The sequence below is a fragment of the Cynoglossus semilaevis genome, chromosome 20, assembly GCF_000523025.1.
Source record: "Cynoglossus semilaevis isolate Cse_v1.0 chromosome 20, Cse_v1.0, whole genome shotgun sequence".
In the NCBI taxonomy this organism is placed as follows: domain Eukaryota; kingdom Metazoa; phylum Chordata; class Actinopteri; order Pleuronectiformes; family Cynoglossidae; genus Cynoglossus; species Cynoglossus semilaevis.
In genome coordinates, this window is record NC_024326.1 from 7,438,714 (window position 1) to 7,462,656 (window position 23,943).

A 23,943-nucleotide genomic window follows, 5' to 3' on the forward strand; every position below is an offset into this window, starting at 1 on the left:
AACTGCCTTCGCCCTGCGCTCCGGCCACACCGGAGCAACTGCCATCGCTCCGGCCACACCGGAGCAGCTGCCTTCGCTCCGGCCACACCGGAGCAACTGCCTTCGCCATTCTCTCCGGCCTTACCGGAGCAGCTACCTTCTCTCCGGCCACACCGGAGCAACTATCTTCGCTCCGCCCAAACCGGAGCAACTGCCTTCGCCCTTCGCTCCGGCCACACAGGAGTAACTGCCTTCGCCCTGCGCCCCGGCCACACCGGAGCAACTGCGTTCGCCCTTCATTCCGGCCTTACCGGAGCAGCTGCCTTCGCCCTTCGCTCCGGCCACACCGGAGCAACTGCCTTCGCCCTTCGCTCCGGCCACACCGGAGCAACTGCCATCGCTCCGGCCACACCGGAGCAGCTGCAGTCGCTCCGTTTCAAAAATACTTTTTTAGAATTACGTTAAAAGTCATTAGCTAAAAAGAGGAATTAAAGCCACGCCAAGCTGTGAATCCTTCATTTTAATTTAAAGACAGACGCTGTCTCCTACCTTCCCCTCTGGCAACCCAGCGCATGTCCCCGCCCAGTGGCTCAAAGATGAGGTTCCCTGTGGACCCCCTTGGAAAGAGCCGCTGCACAGCCTCTAGGTCTCCTGTATACAGAGCGTTCTGAACCACCACGTCTTGGCAGATTGCTGGTGGAAGAGCAGGAGCAGATCTCAGATGGTCTCTGTCCCTGGCCTCCTTCTTCCACATGTAGTTGTTGACATGCACTGAGGACACTTGCCTCCTGTACTTGTGTCTCTCTAGCATGTCCTCGTCAAGTTCAAGAGAACGCAAGGCCGTGTTTGTGAAGACAAAACTGCCTCGTGACATGCTGATTTGCCTCCTTTGACCCTGATGTGCTATGACAAAACAGACCCGTCCCCGTTGTTGTCTTTACGTCTCTGTTGTCGTTTCCTCTCCCTCTGGCTGATGTTCAGGTCTGCTGTTCCAAGACTTGCTATAGAGACGGAGCTGTTTTGATATTTGGTATGAGGCCCTCCCTGCAGTGTGACAACTACTGCTATTTTTGTGCCTCACATGCAGCCACTCGAGCCTCTTGTATTTGCCCCTGGCCCAGTTACAGCCGTGAAGTGTGTCTGTGAGACTGCAACATACAAATGAGACAAATGAGATGGATAATCTTATGTTTTGTAACTACATTATTATATATATATATATTTTTTTTAAAAACAAAACTTTTTTTCATATTGAACTATTATGGAAACATTTTAGCACGGTCTTACTGTGTGTTAATTTTTTACTTTGATGTTAGTCTCTGAGGGAGGACAAATCAACCTGGCCTATTTGTGAGTCTATCATTATGTGTTATCAAATATCATTTTCTACACTGCTTTTTTCCTTTTCTCAATTTGTTTTTCAAGAGCCTTAATGGATTTTATGTATCCACAGGACTCCCTGCTTCTGAACATTAGACAGAATGACTGGCAACTGCTGTTCACTCTGCCCCACATGTACAGTACTGATGGAGGAGGGACAGTGTATAATTAAGCCTCCTCAGCCATATACTTACATGGATTTCAAAAACACCTCTTTGAACTAATAGTGCTCAATTTTTATGTTAGAATTTTTAACAACACATATGTAAAACTGATGACCATACATTGCACCTGAAAAACTATATTTATTTTTAATATATTTTAATATGTTGCTTAGTTGTATATATATAGTACAAAACATATCAAATATTGATTTTACAATTATTTATAAATAATAAATAGCAACATTTTTCTTCTACATGTTTTGATCATAATTTGCATGTATAAAAACACAGTTGCTTTGCAATATTAAAATTTTTTTTAAATTACTTTGGAGTGAGTTGCCAAATGTTTTTTTATTCTTTTGTTGTTTTTGTTATTTATAATTGTGTGCGTTAAGCTTGTTTTTTAAAAATATTTTTAATTTTCTATTATGTTATATATTTATATATATATATATTTATATATATATATATTCTTCATAGTCTTTTCCACCTTTGCCTGCTCTATATCATAATTTGTGCATCCCTTATGCATTTTTCTCTCATCTCTGTAACTGACATCAGTTTTCTACTAAAAGAAATGGTATATTTAAACTTTATTTAAATAATACAGAATATTTTAATGCCTCTGCACCTTATCAATTGCAATTTATAGTACTAAAACTCAACTTATCAAATTAAAAATTAAAACTAGTCTAAAACAAGTGTACAGAATGTGCAGAATTAAAATGCATTTGATTGAGTTTGCAATTAGCTCCAGTGCAATTATATGCAACCTCTGCAGAAAACAGGGTTTGGTAAACAACATGTGATATTTGTGCAGAGGTTTTTACCTTCTCTCCATCTGAAAACAGAGACACAAGTGCATCTCATCTATACCTTAACGACTGTTCTGGTATGGGAAATCGAGGTCATTTATTTTATGTTACAGTTTGGTAATAGATGCCACATTAAACTGAAGGCGAGTAAGAGTTTCAACTTTGAAAACACACATTACCAAAGAGAGACTAGGAATATTGTTTTTGCGGCTGGAGTACATCCTTTTAAATGATATACATAATGAGTTTATAATATGCATCTGGGCTACCTCCTCTCTACTTTGATGTCTTCCAAATGGCCCGGGTGTCATCAGCAGAACATGTAGGCACTTTCCCGCCTCATTGACTCCCAAATGTATTTTAAATATCATTCCTGGTAACGCAATTATTTAAAACGCTGAACTAAACACTTACTAATGGGGAAAAAGACAGCGACTTCGATAAATTCATTTCTCAAATGGTGGGCATTCGTGTTTCCTTTTTTTTTTTTCCTCTTCTCTCTGAAGCGGAGGAAACTCTGATGAAAACACACACACACACACACAAAACATCAGCAGTAGCAACAGCTACTACCCCGCCAGCTCCCAGCGGACATATTGAATCTTGTTGCGGGGGTGCAGAGGGGGTCTTACATTTGCTGCTGCTGGGATGGTTCTCTGAGGTTTTCTGCAGTGTGGTCAACTGTCTGCTTCATCCCAATGCAGCGAGGGGCTGGACATCAGCGCCAGCTCTGATGAGAGTGAAGTACTTCATTTGTGCAATCATAGGCAATTAGTTCCCTCTGATTATGTGCCTCTTAATGCTGTTTTGAGTACTGTGGCACACGGTAATACAGAAAAAGATTACACCGTAGCCCTCCCAACACCCTGAACACTCATTTAATATACTGAGAACATAATGAAATGTACACAGTAATTACAGTAATATCGTATGCTAATGGATTTGCAATTGGATCTGTTGTTAATTTAAGACAAAGTCAAGGCAAGCGAGGGAAGTATGAGTTTTCGAGGTAACGATAATACAACGAGAGCTTGTGATACAACTTTTTTTGTTTATTATAATAGAGATTTATAAGAAATATAAACTCAGGTCTGGCAGATTAAAATGAGCAATTCATATTTATTGTAAACACTATTGTCCACTATCCACTATTGTCGACTACAGCATATACAAGGGGTCAAAGGTTGCACTGATGACATCATAATGAGACACATACCTGTTTGCTAACTGGCTGACACCATGTGAGCAGAGTTTATTCAAATAAACCTGATGTCATCTTGACTGTGTGGTCCATTGAAGTAGACACCACAGTCTGCCTCACATCACCAGTGCTTATACAGTGCCGGTGATAGCAAATTAACACCATTTCATTCCTATGTATATGTACATGACACGGGCTCAGAATGGCATTCTGTTTGCAAATCCCACACAGCTCTCATCACCGTGCTTGATGCTCGGCTGAGAAGCTAAATGAATTTACAGCGTCCTGAATCAAACACTGGCTCCAAACTATCCTGCAGAAGCGTGATTACTTTTTCCTCCACTATTCCAGCTGGGAGCCCACCACCTATAATGCATTGTATCGGTCTTTGCAGATTACAATTGTTTCTCAATGCACTGATCACCGCACAAATAGCCCTCTGTTTCATCATGACAATTGAGAGGTTCATATTTCAAGCTAATAGTCTTGTATAACTTTAACCATTTATCACAACCTCATTTCATTGCGGCTGCAGTTAATACGCGCTCCCCTGCCAAGTGGAACATTTTCTAATGATGCACTCTCACACGAAAACAAGGCAAGCCGGCCCGGGTTCTGCATCACTCACTAATGCATCCATCCATAATATGTTCATAGCATCCTGCCGAAAGGAGACAGTGATGACTACCAGCATAGGCATGGGGTGAGAGGGGCTACATGCAGACGGGTGCAAGATACAAAACCCATAAATGACCACAATAATGGAGATCAAATCACAGTCACAAAGACCCTATCAAGCTCGTAATAACATCTGAGGATTTCATATCAGTCCCCAAAATACTGGGTGGAAATCTTAAATGGGCTTTTCAACAACAAAACTCTGTGGCTAGATTTACATTTAAGTGCATTATTACAGCGACCCTGCCTTTGCCAAAGGATGTAATAACGGCAGGCTTTACCGCGTTCAAACCTCCACATACATGCACTTTTCTGCGGCCCAGCATACAAACATAAACACCACCATAATTAGAGACAGACCTTGATCAGTTCCTTTATTTTATGCAGATTGGAGTTGTGCAAATGTCGGTGTCATTATCCTGTAATCAAGCACTATTCAGTTGACAGTGGCGTCTCCTGAAAACCTGATTAGTATGCACAACAAGGATTTAATGCATTACCCCCCCACCCCACTTTATAAATAAGTTACATTTAAATGCCAAATAAATAACAGATCTGGTCAGAATTAAATGAGTTGGGGGAGACTGTCCACAAAATGTAATTACAAAGCCAATAAGGTCCTTTTATAATATTGTATTGTTAATGTAATACAGAGGGACACTCCTCAAACTCATGGAGCTGTGATAATAGATACTCATAGTTAAATAGGATAATTATTAAAATAAGATAAAATATGAATATTATAATTAAAAAATATCACAACATAAAATACTAAAATATTTAGACAACATTATCTATAGAATTGTATAATGTCTATATAATTTATTTAATACATGCATTTTATTTAAAGGTCATAAAGAATTAGGTTTCAAGTTTAATTTACATATCTGTCAATTATTTGACATTGAGAGTAAAAACATATATAATATATAATGTATATATACATATATGTATGGATGTATTTATGTATGGACTTCTCTTTGTTACTGGCAGGACTGAGGTAGACATGACGTTTATTGTATTATTAAGGGAATACTACTATAGCAAAAATAATGATGATTCCATTCATGGTATAAATTAAGGACTATCTTATTTAAATTTTTTTCATTGGTCGCTTTTCACAAATGAATGCTCTTCTTCTGTCAGTCTATCACGGTCACCACAAAGCTATAGTCTTTTTTGTCTTTTGCCTCCACACCAAACATCTTTGTCCAACTTGTGTATATTATTCTTATGTATATTCTAATCATTTGTACATTTTTAAAAATGTTTTTCACAGTTGGTTCTGCAACATGTTACGTGTTCGATTCAGAAAAAGCTCCAGTTCATCAGCAGGAGTTAATGAGTCAACAAGTCAACATCACAGCCACCTGTTCACAGCCACACCTGTGTGTGCTGGTGTAAAGACACAGGTGTCTCTGAAGAGGGAGTCACAATGATGAAAGGTTTAAAAAATAAAATAGAGGCATTTCATAGTAAATTCAAATTCAATTCTATTTTTATTATTATTCTCAGTTAATTTACTTAGTTAAGATTTTAAACAACTGTTTGCATATTTTTTAGTATATTTTAGTATTGCATTGATAAAATCTGGTAATTTTATGGTATATGGTTGCACATTTATTTACACCAGCAGAAGCTTGTCCTTACAGAGAATGCTACATTGAATCATTACATTAACACACTCAATAAATATATATTTAAATAATTTAAGGCCATAGCAATAAAATAAAACCCACAAATCTCACTTTGTAGCTGTGCATAGATGCTTGATTTCTAAACTGTTGTATACTTTGTGACTTTTTGTGATGAGTGGCTAAGATTAAGATATTAATAAAAATATTAATTATGGAATATTGTCAAATTTAGATCTGAGAGGTTACCGAGTTATAAGTTAATTGGAAATCAAACATGGTTGTTAAAGTTTGTGCTACTTTTATGAAAAGAGGAATTTTGCGGTTATTCTTCTAATATAGATCCTTAAAATAAATCACACATTTATCATACGGGCAATACCGCCACCTAGTGGTCATCTTTTGCATGGCAACAGACATTAAAACAAAAGAAAAACATTTAGTTTGTGTGCGTTTATTGAAGCCGCTCAAAAAGTCATGCAAAGTTATGGTCCGATTCTCCAGAGGTTCACTTGGAGCTGGTGTACTTAGTGACCGCCTTGGTGCCTTCGGACACGGCGTGTTTCGCCAGCTCTCCGGGCAGCAGCAGTCTCACCGCGGTCTGCACCTCTCTGCTGGTGATGGTGGAGCGCTTGTTATACTGAGCCAGGCGCGATGCCTCCGTGGCAATTCTCTCAAACAGGTCGTTAACGAAGGAGTTCATGATGCTCATGGCCCTGCTGGATATACCCGTGTCAGGGTGGACCTTAAAAAATAAAACAGACAAACACATAGACGGGGGACACAGGAGCAGCAGAGAGCCGTTGACGTCCATCCACACTCACCTGTTTTAATACTTTATAGATGTACATGGCGTAAGTCTCTCTGCGTTTGACTTTCCTTTTGGCCCTTTTGTCACCCGAGCTCTTAACTTTCTTTTTAGACAGATCACCAGTCATACTGCAAACAGGGTTCTAAGTTGATAGAATTAAAGTAAAGATGTGTTTTGTTTTTTGTTTTTTGGGGGGGAGGGGGGTTTTAGGAGTAAATTTCCACCTCTTTGCTCTTTGGACGTCTCTGTTTATGCAACAGAGCTGATTAGTGAGTCATCGGTTTCACCTGTTGCACCTTTGACTCAGACCGGTTGTTGTCATTAGGCTCACGAACAGAAAAAACTGTGAATAACTTGTGCTGCTTTGTTTATACAGATTTTAAACTGTCAGGACAATGTTTTTTTTTTTTGCACCAACTATGTCGCATCTATTGCGGTAAATGTTATTTCGCTCTTTTCACCTTGTTGTGGGCTGTCGTTAAAGTATGTATGTGATCGTAGCCTGATGTTTAAATGTGTAGGGATTTACAAAAAACAAACAAACAAAACAAAGCAACCCTTTAAATTTAGCCCCCTTAAATAGGGCAGTGTTAGGGCTTCTTACCTATCTATTTGAATGTTTATTTAAATAAATTATATGTAGGATCCGTGGCGCTTTGGCCCAGAGGCAATGTCTCTGTCATTGGTGTGGAACCCCAGGGTTCACCTCCTGGGCAAGTTCGAATCCCGGTTAGGGCAGTTGGTACCTTCCAGTGGACTCACCACCCGCAGGAAGGTTTGGTATGGTGCAATGTGATTTGGGTGGCGACTGCTGCCCCCGCGACCCGGTAACGGGTTATTTTTTTTATGTATTTTTATTATATATTGTAGTGCATACATGTATGCATATAATTATTGTCCTGAATTTTAGAACATTAAATTGTCTTTAATTTGCAGTATTGTGCTGTGATAATAAGTTAATAGAGAGATAAGATAATAGATACTTCTGTCCTATGGTACAGCCATTATTAAAAGGCAGGCAGAAAAATCAACAGTGTCAATCCATTCAGGAGTTAGATTTAGTTAAATGTCACAGATAGTTTATTCAGAAATTCAGATTTCATGTGAGAGTACATCCAAACAGTATTTTCTATTTCATCTTTTCCAAAGAGAAAGTGTTATTTCCTAACTAATGGTCTCCTAAATGTAAATGTGAAATGGCCCAGTCTGCTCTCGGTTGACTTGGCAACAGCAGAATTTCCTAACCATCACCGGTACAATGTCAGTATAAAAGTTTTGAGCCAGGATCTTAATGCCATGAGCTAACCAAACAGCTGCGAGCCATCCTCAGCCCAATGAGCACCATCCAAAACATTTGGGTAGTGTTGAGAATTCACTGGACTCCGGGGCATTGGGAATGAGGTTCAAACAGCGTGAAACATTCTCCACTCTCTGGCAGGTTGTTACAGGAAGTCTAGAGTTTGGCGGAGGAAATGCCAGGAGGAAAAATTTCTTGCCTGACTGCATTGTGCTCACAGTAAGTTGTAAGTGGGAGGAGGGAAAACGCCTCAGGGTTGATTTTCTGTGATTGACGTACTGTACTGTTTGCCCGTTAAAATTCAGTTCAGGGAAATCTCATCTGTAGGCTTGACAGTTCTGGGTTTTTAAAGAAAAAAAAATGTTGAAAGACTTCAAGGACTTTAAGAGTCAATGTGTCCTTCTGCAGATAAGCCTATTAGGATGATTTAGATTTGGAAGAAAAATATGGAACACAATTCAATGTCATAGAAATTCACCTGTGGGGGATTTAACTGATGATGGGTAAAATGTAGTTGACATATTTTAAAAAAAGTTTTATCTTGTACATTTTTGCTAATATTTTATATATTAATTAATTTGTTTTGCAAGTTTATGTATGTCGATTATATATACTAACTTTAATATTTTCATTTCTTGTTATGTCATAATGTCTGCATTCAAATGTAACAATATGTGGAGTGACAACATTGCGCCAATTTATGTTGTCCACTAGGTGGTACACTGATCTCAGTTTTATGGGAATGAGTGCAGTTGTTTACGGAACGTATTTCACTGCGGATTCCACAGACACGGTACATGTTGGTTGTCATTTTCAAATCGTCTGTGAAATGTGACTATGCATTAGTGAAAACTGCATGACAGGTAATATGTCCTCACTATATGTCCTCAATATAGGGTCTGCAAACCCTCAGGGGTCCACAGAGGTACTGGAGGAGATTCTATATCGAATATAACGTTTTTCTTTAAATACTACTTTACCCAAAGCCCAGGTGTTTGATAAAAAGATGGATATGACTTGGCTTATATTTTAATTGTTGTAGTGGTGAATGCATTTATACAACAGTGGGCTAAATTTCATATAGAATAACATTTCATACAGTAAACAGTGCATACTGTAGTAATGAGTCCCTGCTCCAACTTTCCCTGGGGTTTAACAAAGTCTCCAGATTCATGAATGGCTAAAATATAAGGGATCTGCATGTTTTTGTTCAATGACGTATTAGTTTTCTTTACACCATACTTGTAGCTGCCTGGGGTCCTCGGTCTGAAAAGCCCCTGATGCAGATGAGGCGACGCTCATTAAAAATGTATACTTTTAGATATGAAGCTGAATAAAAATAGAGACTTGATTCATAACTCCAGCCAGAGAAGTCGGGATCCTCTGGTCTCAGAGGACAAAATATATGTTGGGCATCAGTGCTGTTAATGACCAGCCTAAAAGCATATTATAATACAATATAATATAGTATAATATAATATGTCTACATTAAAATGTTGTTGGAAGTTTAATTCCAAAGCCAACTTGTTTTTTTTTGTACAATATTCCTGTTTTTTAAAGGCCAGTTTATAATTATATGGTCTCTATGTGATTTATATATTCAGTTTTTTTTAACAATGTTGAACATTTTAACATAAATTAATTGCATTTAAATTTTAATGCATTTACCTTTTTTAAATGCCTGATCTTTAGTAAGATAAATGGACAAACGTGGAGGCAGTGAGTGAAGAATGAAGACTGGATGAGGATTGTTAATGATTTTTTTCTCTAATTTCAGGTGGACCTCAACACATGACACAGCCTCTCGTGACTTTGGACTGCATTTAAAAAAACCAAACATGTTAAACAAGTGAGTATTGGTCTTTACAGAAGTTGCCCAACAGATGTTTTCTATAAACCTTGTGAGAATGTTAATCGATGACACAGCAGTGTCACTGTTTGAGTCGATGATGCCAAATCTCCCAGCACCACCGCACACTTCCATTTCCTTCTCCCAGGGTCCTGGACTTTTTCTTTTTCTCACTTTTGTTCTCGATAAGCGTTACAGCAGATATTGAGCAATACATTACAAATGAATAAGCCTTATCTCAGGCAACATTTATGCAAGGTCATTTTGCAGCAACTGCACCGCACGCTGTGAATAGCAGGCATTGGTCGAGTGTATTGTGAAGGCCATCTTCTTCTTTGTTGTCTGGCAGATTTCTCTGGTTTGGGTCCTTTCATCTGTGAAGAGGAAATAGGAAAAAAAAAGAAAAAGAAAAAGGAAAAAAAAAGGTGAGTGTGTGCACATCTGCTCCCTGGCTATGTCAGTATGACAACGGTAAAAAAAGGAAAATGTGGCTCTTCTGTTTATCACAGCTTTTCATATCGACATATTGCTCAAGGCTATGAGGTGTGTGTTGTTTTTTCCTGAAGGATTTGTGGCTTAATAGAGTAAAGCAGAGCTTGATGCCTGAAGTGATTACTCTGCAGACTCATGGGCTTGTTGTATACTTAGGATTATACGCACAAAAACATCAAATACTCCCAACATTTTTACTTCAGTGTTTTTCTTTGTTCAGTTCTCAGCCATTTACTCATTCAAAGTAAAATGAGTAAGAAAATTGTTCAAGCTAAAGGCCAAACACACAGGACGGTATTTAGTTTTATTATTATTTTCAATGTGGCTTACAAAAATAAATTAGAAACATCAGAAGATTCTTTGTCCATGTGCAAAGTCTGGTGCGGGGGTCAATTACGGCACAGAAATGGTTGACCCTGAACTTAATTTCTAATGTTCATATTTAATGGACAACCATGAAGTGAAGACGTTTTTTCTTTTTTGCCTTGTGAAAAACAGTGATTTGTCGTTACATTGTTATGCTGACAGGTGAGGTGAACACCACTGATTATCCCTACAGTGGCAGCTGTCAGGGAGTGGGCTGTATAAGGCAACAAGTGGAGATTTTATTGTCAAAATTGATGTGTTAGATGCTGAAAAATGGTTCAAGCGTAAGAATTTGAGTGAGTTTGATCAGGCATGATGGTTATTGACTGCGTCAAAGCATCTTCAAATCTGTGGTTTCAGGCTGCAATCGGTCTGCTGCTCTCTATCAAAAGTGATCCAAAGAAAAGATGAGAGGGTTTGTGGTAGAAACTTCAATTCAGGCAGGTGGTTGTGATGATAAGGCAGATCAGTGTGTGTTTCAAGACTAGTTCTACTGTATTAGCCCATAAGGCTAACATTTAACTTTTTGGGACAACTTTTAGCTGGGTGCCACCATAACAATGTGAATTAAGAAAGAACCTTTTTTTTTGGGATGATAACATTTATGATAAGACAATGTAGAAATGTATTTAACTGTAGTCTCAGACATTTCTCTACAGAGCAGTTATCGCTTAGACTGAAGCAAAACATTGACCAACTCATATTCTCATAATAAATAGACACATGGAGTGAAACTTCTGTGGGAACTTGTATTTACTGTTGCAGTGCAGTTTTGCAAATGCTGTTGCTTAACATGGGTCAGCAAGTGTGTATTTAAACATAGCTACATGAATAACATCATAGGTCATGTTTTCAAGAACTGACCATTTTTTAGAATGGCTGTTGCAGGAGAAGTGTCAATAAGTGTTAAGGACGTCTATGTCACTAATCTACTGCACTCTCTTGTCACTGACCTGTACGTGATGTCAATATGAGTATGCATAGCAGCAGACAGTTTCTTTTTTTCTGTTAGTGTGTCCTGATAGCCTTATTGAGGGTGGATTTTGAGACATGATCCTGTGATTGTTTTATGTGGAAATGTATCATTTATTTTCATTTTCATCGCAAACCCAAATACTTAAATAATATTTTATGGAAACTTAGTATAATAATAAATGACCTTGTAGCTCTGGCTGGTTTAGGAGGCATGAGTCTACAGAAACATGTTGTCTTTTTATATTATCTGTGAACGAACACTTGTTTACTTGGCCCATGTCTATAAACAGGGAAAATAAACAGTAACCATGGCAGCAGTTGCATGGCAGGGACAGTCTAGAACATTCAGTGCAGCTGGATTACATAATTATGCATTGGGTCTGGGGCAGGTTGGCAAATAAAAACACAAAATCCTGTTTGGTTCGTGCTCTGCTGTCACTATCTTTGGCTCAGGAAGAGTTTAGACAAAATTTGACTTTGTGCTAAATGTTACATAAAAGTTTATCATCAGTTTTTTCCCCATTACTTGTTAATGTACGACAATTTGTGCCACAGTGGGTGTTCATTTTTGTTGCATGCTGAAAACGTTTAGCAAACATGTTTCTGCTGTGTGGCTTTAAATCAGTATCTAAAATTATCACACAGTGCTGCAACAGATTCTTTTTTCCACGGCTGTAAAACTGCTGAACTAAATCGACGCCTAATTCTGTTTTGCCCAATACTTCTGGCTCATTCATATTTCACTTGTCTGTTTAGTGCAATGTCTGCTGGTCATTTAGTTTGATGATGTATGTGCTCTTAAATGTCAACTGCTTTACTGCTGTGTTCACTTTTTAACAGGGCAATCTGTCCCAAGTGCTGCCTGCCAAATCTGCATGACTTGGGTTTCACAATGCAGATTCCTGTACATTAGTGTCTATATCATCTACAGCCATGCATCGGTTGGCAACAAAATGTATCACTTATTCCACTTCATTCGATGAAACGTTGAAGAAGTGAATTTTTTCTAAGTGTTTAACCAAGCTTTTACTACAACTAAACTCAAAACCCTCACGTCTGTCTCCGAACATGAGTCTGTTTTTAATCACACAGTCGGCGCGGTCTAATATAATAAGATTTACACTGTCTTTATTGTCTTTTATGGCCATTGTTTAGTTAAGATAATTTGGATTATAATTGTTTTTCCACACCTATTTATATGTGCTGCTGTAAAGACTACAATCATTTTGTTGTGATTAATAATCCGCTAAACCACAGGTACTCAAATACCTCACACACCGCACTATTATTCAGCCAAATACAAATTATAATTGGTCAGGCCACAAGCTATACTGTAGTACTGTCATATCACACAGTATAATAATAGGTACTATGATAAAATGCCACCTTTCTTTTCATTTTAAACTTGTTCCCTGTGATTTTCAGTCAATCTGCTTCATTCATCCTGCTGCTGACAGAGTATTGATGCTGCTTTGCCGACAGCCGATCAGTGCATGGTTGGCATGGAGATGACAGTCAATTTGCACATGTTGACCAATCCAAAACACACACAGTGTTTCATCTGTTCAGCCCGTGGTCCACAAATAGTTTGCAGTCCACTACTGCTATTTCAGGATCCCTAACTGTTATTTTGTCATTTTACACGACCTCCTTATAGTTTGCAAACATACTGTATAGTATTATAGTACTATGGACATGTGCTGAGTGGGTTTCTTTTCCTGGTGTTTGATTTTTCTTGGAGTCGTTCTGTTCATTTGGGAATAGAAACAGATTTTATTTTAATGCAACACTCCGTCTGTTCTACCATCCAGTAGTTGACCGACAGCCAACATCTGTTGATAGTTGATGAAAGTCATTTGTAAATCAGATATATTGTCACAGGATTAACACCAGTTTGCTTCTGTTTCGTGCAAAAAATAATTCAAATCAATTACTAATATATACTCCCCAGCACCCTGACCTGTTCTTTCAGTGGACACAGATAACACGACTGCAGCTGTAGGTTTGCTTATTATGTGACTGTAATTATAATGTGTGGACAACAACCCCAGCTCTCTTGCTTTCACCACCACTGTTCATGTTTTTAAATGCACTTAATTAGAGCTGGAGTCTGTATTCTCTGCATGTGTTTGTTAACACAGAAGGTGGAGCACGCTCTCTCACGTCCACTGTTGGGATTACAAACAAGTAAAGAGGTTGAAACGTAAAATGAAAAGTATCCTGCATCTTAGTATCGCAGTACTTTTATACCACAGCTCTGTAACATTTGACATGCATTACTGCCAAATGCCTACTAGCTGTGTTTTCCAGTGCTAAACATTTCCCCTTAAACATCATGAGCAAAGTGAGAAAGCAGAGCTGGAGGGCAGAGTCGATGATGATGCACCACCTTACACTGTCTGTGAACTGTGGTAAACGAGTGAAGGGAAGGCTTTTAATTAGTTATTTGTCAGGAAATCCCCTACACACCTTCTCTCTCCTTTCACAATTTCACAGCATCACAGTGAACAATAATTGTCTCCAGCAGCATTTGATCTGATTAAAACAGATAAGGAATTTAAGACGCCGTAAAAACCCAAAAAGGATTTCACGTGTAAAAGACGTACACAACTATCTGCAGTGTGCTCGTTAGGTATGGTTCAGCCTATTAAAGAAAATTAGTCATCGCTCCGTTAGAATGATCAGTATGTATTTAAAAGGCAGAAGGAGTCACATTTCAGCCTCTAGCACAGCACACGTCTTCAAGTCTAGGACACCTTGACAAGGAGCATCATAGGATGTGTTTAAGGCAGTGTGATATAAGCCGTCAAAGTGACTGAAATGATTTGTTTGTAGCTGCGACTGCTCCGGGTGTGGAAAAATAAATAAATAATACCAGACCATCTTGTAGTTTTAAAACTGAAATGTCTCAGACGCACCTTTTACAACTGGAAGCTATTTCCCTTGTCAGCAGAAATATGTCATCGGTAAATTTAAAACTTCAATAGTCAGACCGTGTATTGTCTCCCCCGGCGAACATCTCACCTCTGACACAGCCTTGAAACGCTCAAAGTTGTCTTAAATGTTTGAGCGTTTCAAGTGTTCTCTGCAGTTTCATCACAATGCAAACCTCAGTCATGTGCTAGGCAGTGGTTGCTATGGTCTCTTTACTCGGTTACTAGGGCGGACTATTGATTTAATCCCCATGGGCTGTGGTTGTGTCACTCCGTCTATTGTTATGATAATAGGACATCTCTGGGCAGCCAATGAGTGATAATCTGCTTTGGCAGATTTAACGGATGTCTTGAAACGTTTAAATGAACTTTTAACCCCAGTAAAAGCCCCAACTTCATTACTGGTCAAGACCGGAACTTGCCTGTAATTACACATTACAGAGTACTTCCTCTGAGAAAACACAATACAATACAATAGCTTGGTAAATGCAGAATTTGTATTGTATGTTCTCACAAGAACAGACCAAATGTAAATGACAAAAAGTGAATATATATATACATATATATATATTTAAATATATATATATATATATATACATATATATACATATATATAATTTATCCAATAGGAATAATTCAAGAAATAGTTTTCACTGTTTGCTAATATTAGTGATTCAGTGCAAGGCTAGAAATCATCGTTATCTGAGTGGAACAAACATGCAACCTGTAGCCTTTTCCTCTGTAAACAAGACGGAGGTGGAAGCAGATTAGAGCGCAGTAACACGGCCAAGGTGCTGTCCAGATTGAGAGACTTTAGCTGTGAGTGCAGACACACAAGCAAAGCAGCCATTCAGCAGTGGGATGGATCCTGACTACTAAAGAGGTGAGGGGGAGACTGAAAGAGAGGGAGAGAGGGAGAGAGAGCGCAAGAGCAAGAAATGGGGGAGTGGTGGCAGAGAGCAAGGAAGCGAAAAAGAGAGTGAAAGGCTGCACGCAGCAGATTAGAAATCTGTATGTTTGCAGAACTAAACCTGCAGGTCTTCTTACAGCTTTACTGGTTGTGCTGGTGGGAGGTGACCACGAGGCACCGAGAGGTGGTCTTCCCTGTTAAATGAGGATTTGTGCAAATGTGGAAGTGAAAACTGTGAACGCCGGTTGTCAAGCACAGCGGTAGGTGGGTTGGAGGTCTCTGACCCTCTCGTTTTCGCTTCTTGTAGGAAAAGAGAATAGCAAAAGAGAGAGAGACGAGACAAAAGACAGCGAGGGACTAAGTGAGCCATTTCTCCTTATTATCTCCATTCACAAAATCATTGCATTCCATTATCACAGCGATGTAGAGGCATTCTCTCCGATGGAGGAGGAAGGGTCCCATTGACTGCTCCTGCTTTGCACCTCACTCCAAGCGCTAGCCCTTTTCATTGCAGTCTCCCCCTCTCATCTCTCCTCTCCTTACGTCTGCTGTTTTCTGTTCTTCTCCCGTCCTTTGTATTCCTGTCCCTTTTGACACCATTCAGGAAGCGTTGGATTTTAGCAAAGGTGGGTGTTTCTGGAGCTGTCATTGTGTTTGGTGGCGCACGAAAGGACAGCTGAGCAAAGAGTGAGAGACAGCGCTGGAGATAAAACAGAAGACTCAAAGAACAGGGTGGACCGAGGACCACAGGAACCGCTGACAACCACTGGAAAGTGAACTGTGATGAAAGGGAAAACGCTACAAAGACTGCCAGCCGCTTTAAGGTATCTATTTATTGAAACTACTTCCTCCTCTTGAAGGAATAAAGAAGCAGCGTGTCAGGGCAACACTGCCGGTTGGATCCTGCTTTTGCTGTTGCTAAGCAAAGTCACTAACGCTGAAGTTGACTTCTTGGTAAAAACAGTGTTCAGCATCACTCTACGGTCATGAAAGGAAGCTCAGAGGAAAGTATTGAAAGCGTCAGGCCCTCCAACCTGCAGGCTTTTGCTAACATATCAACCCTTCATGGCATGAGTCACATATTTGCCTACGGGCACATGACATTTCGCCGGTTCCTTTGGACTCTTTCGTTCCTGGGTTCACTCGGCCTATTAATGCTCGTCTGCATGGATCGAGTGTCCTATTACCTGGAGTACCCTCACGTCACTAAGCTGGACGAGGTGGCGGCGCCAAATCTCACCTTCCCTGCAGTTACGTTCTGTAACCTCAATGAGTTCCGCTTCTCCAAAATCACCCGAAATGACCTCTATCATGTGGGAGAGCTGCTGGCACTCCTTAACAACAACTACCAGATAGCCAATCCACACTTGGCTGAGCCTGAGGTTTTGGCTGCCCTTAAGGATAAAGCCAACTTCCAGAACTTCAAGCCCAAACTGTTCAACATGACCGACTTCTATAACCGCACAGGTCATGACATCGGTGATATGCTACTGCAGTGCACCTTTCGAGGCGAAGATTGCTACCCAGTGAATTTCACCACAGTAAGTCTTCAGTCTTGTCTTATCCGAACCGCAAACCTGCACACGATAACTGCTCTTCTGTTTCCTGTCAAATCTGAAAAGTTCTCTGCAATGTTTCCTCTGCATTTGTGAAGCCCATGTGTTGCTTCATCCTCAAATATAGATCGGTGTTAGAGTTGGTTCAATGCAGAAAATAGGTTTGCAGTGAGATTCATTATAGTAGGTTTAGAAAGGCTCACTACATGGGACAAAAGTTTTTGTTTGTTTTTTCTCAGTTGTTCATAATGAATCAGGAGAAATCATTCTGGTTCTCTGCCTCGGTCCTTATTCCATGAGGAAACACTTTCACATTATGTTGAAATCCTTACATGCCTTGGTTTTACCAAGTGATGCTTCTTTATTTTGACTATTACGAGTTTCAAACTGATGACTTTTCTGCATTTTGCTGAAGTGACTCACAACTGACAGTGACATATTGTGCAACTGTTTATTTTTATTTATTTATTTATTACTAAGCTCCAAATTGAAATTTTAAAGTGTAATATCAAAACAATGTACAGTCACATTAGATATTAAATTGAAATACCAGAGTTACTGCAGAACAAACCTGGATCTTCACCTGTTTTGGACAAAACAATGTTTTTCAAATACAATTCTTATGTAGTTGGACACAGTCTGGACATACTATTACAGACTATCACCTGCAGTAGATGTACTTGTATTATTTGACCACTTTCATATCAGTTAAATTCAGACCCAGTAATTCAATGAGCTTTTCATAAACCAGTCAGAATGCAGCATTCTGTTACTCAAGTTAATAATGTAATTATTTCTCATTGTCTGTGTCCCATTGACATGAAGTAAGTGTGAAGGCCGGTTGGAGAACCATCAGGTTTCTTATCTATATTGTATCTTTAATCAGCTACGAGAGAATCCCCCCCCCCACCCTTACCCTCCCCCTCACTGAAGACCGCCTGCTCTAAGTGACTCTGCTATCTTCACAGTTGACCAAAGCTTTTCTCTTAGAAGATTAGACACCACCACCACCTTAATGTGTAGGAAATTGAATTAATTATTGGCGCATGTAAAAATATTGCAGTTGTGCATTGATGCGTCTGCAAGGGAGGGAGAAAAAACTTCCATTAGAATGTTAATCGGCTTCAACCAGCTAATGGTTATTTAATATTTTAATATTTAATGAAATTGGTCACACTTGTCGTTTGTGTTGTTGTTGGTGACACAGGGCCGTCCAGGAAACCGAGCCCTGACATGGCCATGAATTGCTAATGTCGGATTTGAAGAGTTTTATTGATATGCCATCCATCACTGTGTAGCATTGCACAGATGAGTGGTTGAGGCCGTGTCTCATGCCAGTGTGTTTTGCTCTCTGTGGTTTGAAATGTGCTTGTCAGGGCTTGGTAGACTGCCAGTGTAGCGTACACATCTAGTTGAGTGTTTGTTGCTGGATATGTTACAATCCTATACTATATGCTCAATGTAGAATCACTGGGGCATCCTCACTAATAGATTAATGGAGTGCAGGGCCTGCTGTGGTTGGAAAAATCATCAGCTGCTCTGAAATCTTCAGCAGAAAACAGAAAACCAAGACTGGATCTAATAAACCAGGCTGTAGGTAAAACTACTGATTCATTTTTGTGTTGCTTCCTTTTACAGTCAGTATTGATGCTGGTGCATTGATATCCAAAGAACTGATGAAGGGAAAGTTCAATTATTTTAATTCCCCTGCATATATCTCCAGAGGAAGATTTACAATGCAGAGAGCTGTGGGAGTGATGAGCTTTGACCTTGAATAAATGAAGAATTCCATTAAGTCTGGGTTATGATGCAGCTGGGAAACTGAGCATTTAAAGTGTTTGGCACTGTAATGGAAGAGTGGATAAGGGGAGAATGGCAATTTGCTTTATTTTAAAGTCATTTGAATTCATTTAAATAACTTTGTTGGTCAAACTTTACACCACCAGTGTCAAACTAAAATCCATTTGTGGTCCCTGTAAGGAAAACATCAATTTAAGCCAATTTTGTGCCACAAGGTTAAATGCCTCAGCCGAGCTCATAAAAGCATAACTGCTCTCAGCTTTTAATATATGGTCAAAGAAGAGCAGGACATATATCAGGATGATATATCTGATATCATCTTCTATCAGTGACTATCAATCCATCCATTCGACCGTTTTCTGCCGTTTATCTGAGATGAGGTCACAGGGGCAGCAGCCCCGAGCAGAGAAGCCCAGACTCCCTCTCCCCTTGCCAATCTGACCATCCGGGTCATATTGACTCCTCTTCCTCGGGGTCACCTCACCAGATGCCAGGTTCACCCTTACTGGCTCTATTTTTCAGACTGGTCCAATGGGTGTACACTCAGCCGGCACTCACCAGTGAGCCCCGACCCTAGGTCTGGCACTAGGTGGGAAGGGCTGGTATCTCATGTCTGGTTGAACGAGAACTGAATCTATTATAATCTTTATATCATGGAGGTGTTTGGAACCCCACTGTCTGGTCCTTCAACTATGACCTGTTTGCCCTGGGTGGCCCACCAGGGGCATTAGGCCCCAGACCACTCCTATGATCACTAGAACAGTCGAACCCTTGTGACAGACTGAATAGTTTTGGTTTGTGGAGAAAACATGGCAGGTAATTCTCATGACTTTTTATATTTTCTAAACTAAATGGCTGTTGTCTGTGCATGCCACCTGGTAAATGTTTTGATTTGATTGGATGATATTTGACCTTTTGAGACAATATCTATTTAAAAAAAAAAAGAAAACCTAATCATGCATCCTGCGTATTGTGTATAATCAGCAGTTGGAAGCAGACGCTGGCTACTACAGTGTGTATGTGGAGTCACCGCAGGTGACAGACAAGTGGCAGTGAATAAGAGGTTGATTATCATAATCACAGAGCGCTTTATTCTTAAGTTGTGACAGTAGGTCACAAGTCCCTCTGGCCTTGATTTATATCCATTTTTATGTATGGTTTTCTTCTTTACATTTCTTGTACATTCTCCTTGACATTCTCACTCTGTTCATTTTTGACAATAGAGTTATTTGTCATCAACTCATCAAGTTAAAGGATAAATTATTTTATAACTTTAAAACTCATTTTTACATTAATTTAAAAATGTAATGCAGCATATTTGCCTTTTTTATCTATGCACCAGAATATTTATTCAGTTCTTTGCAAAGATACACACATCATTATCAGTGACTTGTTTCTGAGGTGGTTGCTGCTCCAGCATGTGACCAAATGTTGCCTTTTAGTGATGCTGCTGAACAGTTTTGTTTATTTTAAGAAAAAGAATTCTCAGCTCAAACATTGTTTTTTGTGGCTTATAGGGTGTGGTAGTTTGTGAAATCAGATAGGAGCTGTGGTAAAATAACAAAGCTGAGGTGTAACATGTTTTTGTCAAGAAAAAACATGTAGGTTTCAGGCTCTGTCTGAAAGTGTAGTAGAAAGTGCTCCTCGCTCGCACTGTTCATGGTTATTACTGATGGTCAACTGAAAATTGAACCGCCCTCCTTCACACTGAGGCTTTAGTAAAATTCAGAAGGCATTACAAGGTCAAGATAGAATAAATCAGCCCTACTCGGCTGTGAAGACACTCATTGACAGGGTGAGTGCAAATGAGGGAGACACCCCTGTAGTTTTCCCATCACATTCGAGCGCCCTGCAAGAAAGTGAATGTCAACATCAGGTGAGAGAATGCAAGGCATCATCATGCCCCCAGTTACTGACAATCCTAGTCTATCACATCAAGTACCAAACAAGGAAATCTCAACATTCTCTTTCCTCAGTCATCTCTGTAACTGTTTGCATTCACTGGAGATGATGAAGTGTCAGTCAGGTCAAGTGCCTGTGAGGCAGTGAAATTAAAAGAGAAATCAGAATAAGATGTTTATATTCAATAAGGTATGTTGAGAATATCTGTGTGTGTGTACAGTTAAAATGTAACGTCATGGTGTCTGTTAGTCAAGAAATATAGAAAGAAATGTAGGTCTGTTTATTTCTTTTTTGTTTTCTTCACTGCTCCTCAACGTATCAAATCAGATCTAAAAATAAATCTTTCACACCAAGAAGGATGTCAGGCTGTAAGAGAAATAAAAACACATCACTACGTTTCAAAAGTTTTAAATTGTTCAGTGAGTACACTGCAGTTTGAGGCGTTTGTGAAAACTGGCGTTGGCAGCTTGAGTGCTACGTGTAACTCTGTAGAGCATCAGCTGCAGCTTTGGGTTGAGGGATTTTAATGTTTAAAAAGACAGAAATTTTGGTCCAATAGACAAAGATGGCAGCTTCATCCGTTAGAGAATTGAAGCTTTTTAGGCAAAGACTTTAGATTAGACGTTGTCCTGAGGATGAACTCACAAGATGCTCACTCTCATGGAGAACAGTTGAAATGATAAGAACAGAAGAGACTAGAGTAACTGAATCTCCTTAACCCATCTTTATCACCATGAAGGGAAACTTGACATCATCATTGTGTACATCTGTATTATTATTATAACCCAAGCTGCCTGCTAGCTCAGGTTGGCCTTTTATACTACATACCACTGACAGCAGCTCCTGCAAAATGACAAACAGCTGAGCGACTTTCAAAGCGACCAGAGCAACATGATTGCAACTTGACTAAAGTTTTTGTTATTTACTGCAAACTTAAGCACTCCTTCCGTCTGCATTCCAGTCAGGGAGCCTGGAATGAACCTAATCTCTGCTCCGGATTGCCCTAAGTCACTAGTCACATCTGACATCAGCAGATAACCACATTAGTCATTACAGCCTATTGCTGCTGCAGCCAAATGATGTCTCTCCAGCTAAATCCCCAAAGTATTCCTGCGGGGACTGTTGCTGGCCTGCAGCAATTGAAAAGTTAGTCTGTGGAGGTGTTAGATTTGAGTAAAAAAGCGATGTTTCACGTGAATTAACGTTAGTGTAGTCATAGTTACCTCAGTAGTCGTTACTGTTGTCCTAGCATCTCCATTTCATCTGAACAAAAACAAAACAAAGTCTTAATTTAGCTGTTAAATTGCAGTTAATATCACAATAGGTTTACAGTTACTTTCAATCCTCATTGATGACTAAACAAAGGCTGGTGGAACCGTTTGTTTCACTGAATGTGAATTTTAATGATGGGTTGGAACAACAGCGAACGATCTTCAAGAAAAATGTATTCCAGAAATTGAGAGGACATTATAATTTGTCCAAAGGGCAAATCATAAATAGATTCATTTTTAAATTCCTCAAAATATGTTGTATTCAAAGGTCACTGTATTTTGTTTTGTGTGAATTTAGTAAAAAAAATAACAACATCAACAACAAGAAAACCCATTGATTAAACAGATGTTGGTGCTGCACAGAACAAGTGCTTCTATATTTTCCCTCCCGCCTGGGCTCCATGAGCATTTTTAAACTGTCTGTTTGCATGAGTGCTTTTTCCATTAACGTACAGCATCACAATGAGAGAGCACAAATAAATATGTCTGAATAAATACATTTCCCCTCCAACATGCTCAGAATGTTCAATAATTTCCACCAAATCTTACCCAGGGCTGACAAACATGTGACTCTATTAGTATTTTAGTTCATTGAACCACTAATCACACAGACGGAGCTGCGCAGGAAAAATAATTTCACTTGTCATTACCTTGATTGTGGACTGCACTGCGCCATCAAAAACACAGCCACGGCCTTCAGCTCATTAATATTCATGGGTTCGAGCGATTAATTTATCTTCACCCAGGCTTGATTACTTCATATTAGGGTCAAATTGTCAACATGCTTTTCTGAGTTGTACAAGCTCACTTTATATTGGCTAAGTGTGCGCAGCTTCACACAAGCGCAGTTCTGTTAGTTAAGTTAGGAAACCATACATACCTTTTCTCATGTGTGTGTGTCGCCGTCCCTGACCAGGTCTCCACTTCTGCCATTCTCTGCTTGAAGAGTTATTTCTGAGCAAACGCTTGGCTTCTCCTACCTAGGACACTCACAGGTTGGGTTGAAGATAACTAAAGTTCTTTTAGTCTGAGGGACTGCATGAGTCAGCAACTTTTTAATGTTCTGCATTAAGTTGCTTTGCCATAAAAATGCCCTTAAACGGTTTTAATATGAAATGTCATATTGGTCGTGTGTGAGTATGGGGCGAAACAGTGTGCTACTGATGTGTGAGTGTCAGCTTTTTTTTCTAGTTCTTTTAATGCAGTGAAATGTTGCATTAGTTATTGTCACATCACATTTTACTGCACTCAAACACAGTAGTATAGGATTTAAATTAGGGAGTCAGACATACTGTGATCTGCTGATTGGTCGACTTAAGTCATGTGGTCAGACGAGCTCCTGATCTTGCTGATGGTGATAACAGTTAATATCTAACAAAACTTCAGTCTGAACTTGGATAGATGGATGGATGGATGGTTTAAAAATTAGCTGTATATTTTGTGTATATAATGTTAATGTAGCTCAAAACAACAGATATTTACTAATTGCTCGGGTCAGAACCATAGATTGATGAAGTGACTTGAATATTGATGGATGAATTAGTTAAAAATATTTTATTGATTATTACAATTTATGGTGCATTTCTTAGCAGATGTCAGTGTAGCCTTTACGCATTTGTTTTAAAAAATGAAAAAGTATCTGAGCTGAGGGTTGAGGAAATTTATCAGCATTATTTGGACTGTTAGAGGAAAACCAGAGAACACCATCAAACGCACAGGGAAAATGTTTACTCCACACACAGACGGTGGAACTAGACAGCAAATCCATTTTCTAGCTGTACTGAATGCCACCATGTGACCTTAGATTAAAATTACAGCTTATAATTATAAAAATTCTTGCAGATAGCTTTGCCTCTTAGCTAAACATTGCTTACATATATATTTTGTTTCAATCTTATACTCGCTTTTTTTCTTTCCACTGAAGCCCAAT

The 23,943-nt window shown here is 39.3% G+C and overlaps 3 protein-coding genes across 3 annotated transcripts in view; 1 reads left to right on the forward strand and 2 right to left on the reverse strand.

The window, feature by feature from the left end:
* Positions 1 to 1,670, reverse strand: part of asb10 (ankyrin repeat and SOCS box containing 10) — a 10,974-nt gene extending 9,304 nt beyond the window's left edge. The window contains exon 1 of the mRNA XM_008334361.3: positions 529 to 1,670. Coding sequence (XP_008332583.1) covers positions 529 to 853 — 325 coding nt within the window. The 5' untranslated portion in view covers positions 854 to 1,670. The remainder of the gene's footprint in view (positions 1 to 528) is intronic.
* A 4,614-nt stretch (positions 1,671 to 6,284) lies between these two features.
* h2bk1 (H2B.K variant histone 1) lies at positions 6,285 to 6,928 on the reverse strand. Its single transcript, XM_008334362.2, has 2 exons — positions 6,676 to 6,928; positions 6,285 to 6,596 (listed from the first exon to the last, which is right to left on the reverse strand). Exons 1-2 carry the CDS (start codon positions 6,787 to 6,789, stop codon positions 6,360 to 6,362), a joined length of 351 nt encoding a protein of 116 aa, XP_008332584.1. The 5' UTR covers positions 6,790 to 6,928; the 3' UTR covers positions 6,285 to 6,359.
* An 8,226-nt stretch (positions 6,929 to 15,154) lies between these two features.
* asic1c (acid-sensing (proton-gated) ion channel 1c) overlaps positions 15,155 to 23,943 on the forward strand; it is a 78,676-nt gene continuing 69,887 nt past the window's right edge. Inside the window, exons 1-2 of the mRNA XM_025066344.1 lie at positions 15,155 to 15,845; positions 16,089 to 17,025. Of these exons, the coding sequence (XP_024922112.1) occupies positions 16,471 to 17,025 (555 nt within the window). The 5' untranslated portion in view covers positions 15,155 to 15,845; positions 16,089 to 16,470. The remainder of the gene's footprint in view (positions 15,846 to 16,088; positions 17,026 to 23,943) is intronic.

Excerpts from the sequence above, each read along its gene's own strand:
- h2bk1 (XM_008334362.2), bottom strand. The coding sequence starts at position 6,789 with ATGACTGGTGATCTGTCTAAAAAGAAAGTTAAGAGCTCGGGTGACAAA. Across the intron at positions 6,597-6,675 it reads TCTATAAAGTATTAAAACAG|GTCCACCCTGACACGGGTAT; the intron begins GTGAGTGTGGAT and ends TTATTTTTTAAG.